Source organism: Auxenochlorella protothecoides (assembly GCF_000733215.1).
Source record: "Auxenochlorella protothecoides strain 0710 unplaced genomic scaffold scaffold94, whole genome shotgun sequence".
NCBI classification, from domain to species: domain Eukaryota; kingdom Viridiplantae; phylum Chlorophyta; class Trebouxiophyceae; order Chlorellales; family Chlorellaceae; genus Auxenochlorella; species Auxenochlorella protothecoides.
Window position 1 is genome coordinate 74,620 of NW_011934397.1, and position 3,102 is coordinate 77,721.

Genomic DNA, 3,102 nt, shown 5'->3' on the forward strand with positions numbered 1-3,102 from the left:
GGAAAGAGGGGCGAGGGGGGGGGGGGGGGGGGGGGGGGGGGGGGAACAAGGTTTGATCACAAGGAGGAGGGGTTCCGCAATGTGCCAGAAGCCCAAATGGCGATAGCAGTGGTGAAGCTATGGGCTCCTGCACTTAAAGGCGCCCATTGAGTAAGCAAAGGAACTGTCGTGTCAGGGGCAAAAAGCCTGCGACGCCAACGAAACCACCGCACCCCCCTTAACAAGGGATCAGTCAGCCCGTACCCACCCTCGACCCTGATGCAGGAGGCGGGGATGATGGTGGGGGCCGTGCAATATACGGCGATCGAGGCCCAGGCCGAGTTCAGGGTCAGTCCGGTCTCAGCGCAGCAGGTGGCCTGCTCCAGGAAGAGCTTGCACTGCGGTCTCACATTCTCCGGGCAGGCAGGGGGGGGTGGAGGGGGGCTGCAGGGGTTGTGGTGTTTGTCACGATCATCCAGGGCTCAGGAAGAGTCCGGCAGGGGGGTACTGGCATTGCCGGCAGCATCGGCAAAAAATCAGCAAGCACTGCTAAGACAGGATATCTCAGCTAATCTGCCAACACGTCAATGCAAACCGGACCTGGGCGGAGGAGGGCTGGGCGGAGGAGGGCTGGGTGGGCTGGGTGGTGGTGGGCTGGGAGGGGGGGTGAGTGCACCTTGGGGGGAGGGGCACTGGGAGACTCGACAGGCGCTGGTGCAGGAGCATCGGGCGCTGGAGCGGGCACCGCCGGCACTGGCGCGGGCACAATGGGCGCAGGGGCGGGCACAATGGGCGCTGGGGCGGGCACAATGGGCGTTGGGGCGGGCACAATAGGCGCGGGGGCGGGCACAATGGGCGTTGGGGCGGGCACAATGGGCGTTGGGGCGGGCACAGGGGCAGGCTGGGAAGGAGTGGGCGATGGGGAGCTGGATGGATGTGGAAGTGGAGGGGAAAGGGAGGGCGACCTGGAGGGGCTCGGCGAGGGTGGATGGTGGGGTGAGGGATACGGTGGGCTGGGAGATTGAGGTGGTGGGCTGGAAACCAGGGGAGGTGGACTGGAAACCACGGGAGGTGGACTGAAAACCAGGGGAGGAGGGCTTGGTGGGCGAGGTGGGGGGCTGGACACAAGAGGTGGTGGGCTGGGGAAGAGTGGGGGGGGGCTAGACCTCAGGGGTGGCGGGCTGGATCTCAGCGGTGGTGGGCTCAATTTCTGGGGAGATGGGCTGGCTAGGGCTGGGGATGGAGTTGGGCCAGGGAATGGTGCCGGCGTAGGTGATAGTTCCGAGGGTGTTGGCGCAGGGGAGTCAACAGACTCGACATGGTAGTTTGGATCGTCCTCAAAGTTGTCTGCAGCGATGAATGGTGGGCGAGTGGTGCGTTCAGATACCCTCACCGGGAACGTCTGACATCGTACAGCTCCCTGTGAGCTTTCCTGTTCTACAAAGGGTCTTGAGAAAGGTGAAACCTCCCCTTTCGTCACCTGGAGCGCCACTGAATGGGCCGGGAGCTGGCGCATTGGCCCGTGCACCGGTCAGGCATGCTCCGAGGATGCACACCACGAGGATGTGTCTCATTCTATCTGCTTGCGAACAGGGGACGAAGGTGTTCGGAGCCGGAGGATGATCGTACCTGTCGAAGGATTGTTTGAACAGAGTCGTGGCCTGTGCACGGTGTGTCCAGTGTATCGTGGACGGCACGGAGACATAACTTAGTAGGCAATATTAAACGGGCTTGATGGTGCTGCTGATATGTGTAGCAGCGAGCTGCCTCCGTCACACCTGGCAAAAAATGTCAAACTTACCTACGACACTGACTCGGCCGGGAGTTGCCACGCCGTCGATAGCACGAGTCCGATCGAATGCCAGATGGATTAAAAGCGGCACAAGCACCGGGTAATAGCTCAGATTAAGGCGACTGGAAGGTCACTCTCGAATATCATTCATCCTGGAACGGTTTGAATTCCGCATCCGGAGGGGGGGCCTTGAAAGAAAGGCGTGAGGGGGCACCCGGGAAAGCACGGAATACCCCCCCCTTCCGGGCTTGCGCCGGTTGCTAGCAGCTTATTCCCATGGACGGGATATCGCTGGCGCAGTTGGTTGCCTCTAATGGCGAACCGGGGGGGTGGGTGGGTGGGGGGAAAGGAAGGGGAAGCAGGGGTTCCACCAAAAGCTGTGGGACGAAGTGCATTCGCAAGAAAGCACTTGACCAGCATCAGCATGTTGGCCGCCCCGTTCACATCGCGGTTGACGGCATGAACTCTGCAGGCCTTGTTGCCGCACCGCTTGGTGTCCCACACGTCCACCAGCTTCTCCTCGCCATTGCGAACCCGCACGTACTGGTGGGCGTGCAGGGTGGTGTGACAGGCGCAGCACAGTTTGGAAGTCCTGTGCTCGTCGATCACCACCACCCTGCACACCAGCCGGAGGCGCCGCAAGAAGCGGATCCAGGGTCCCGGCGGGGGCCCCCGCATGATGCCCCCCTGGTCCTGGGCCGACCAGTTGCCCACGCCGACAATTGTCGTCATGCCCGGGGGGGCGCGGAACTGCTCCGCCAGCCGGTTGATGGCCCGCTCCCTGCCGACGTAGGCCTGGTGGCGCAGCTTTCGAAACGGCTTCCCGTCCCTGTGCCAGGCCAGGCCCCGTCGCAAGGTGGGGACGATCCACGCAAGCCGCGCCGGCCATGCCACCGAAGACCATGGCCGTGGCGCCCAAGACGCTGAGCCAGATGCCGGCCAGCTTGCGGGGGTTGGCCGCCTCCTGGCGTAGCGCGATGCCCAGCAGGGCGGTGAAGACGGGGATGGCGGGCTGGATGCAGGTGGCCACCACCACGCCAGACAGGTCGATACCCAGCATGTAGAGCAGCTGGCTGGCAAAGAGGCAGACGCCGAGCAGGACGACGAGGGGGAGGTCGCGGCGGGCCGGGACCAGGGTACCTGTTGGGGAAGTAAGGGGTGAAGGGGAGATGGGGGAACGTGAGGGAGAGAGGGAGGCCATGTTGCAGCCAGCCAGATGGGCGCACGGTCTCGTGGCGGCGCTGCATGGAGCTGCGGCGAGGGTTGGGCGGCGATCCAGAGCCCGCTGCCGGGGCGACACGGCCAGGATATACCGCCCAGCAAGGGGAATT

General features: G+C 63.8%; 1 protein-coding gene across 1 annotated transcript in view; it reads right to left on the bottom strand.

The window, feature by feature from the left end:
* Window positions 1–3,102, bottom strand: part of F751_6713 (hypothetical protein) — a gene marked incomplete at both ends in the record, with an annotated part of 6,159 nt that overhangs the window by 1,768 nt on the left and 1,289 nt on the right. The window contains 3 exons of the mRNA XM_011402748.1: window positions 248–377; window positions 2,186–2,566; window positions 2,673–2,911. Coding sequence (XP_011401050.1) covers window positions 248–377; window positions 2,186–2,566; window positions 2,673–2,911 — 750 coding nt within the window. The remainder of the gene's footprint in view (window positions 1–247; window positions 378–2,185; window positions 2,567–2,672; window positions 2,912–3,102) is intronic.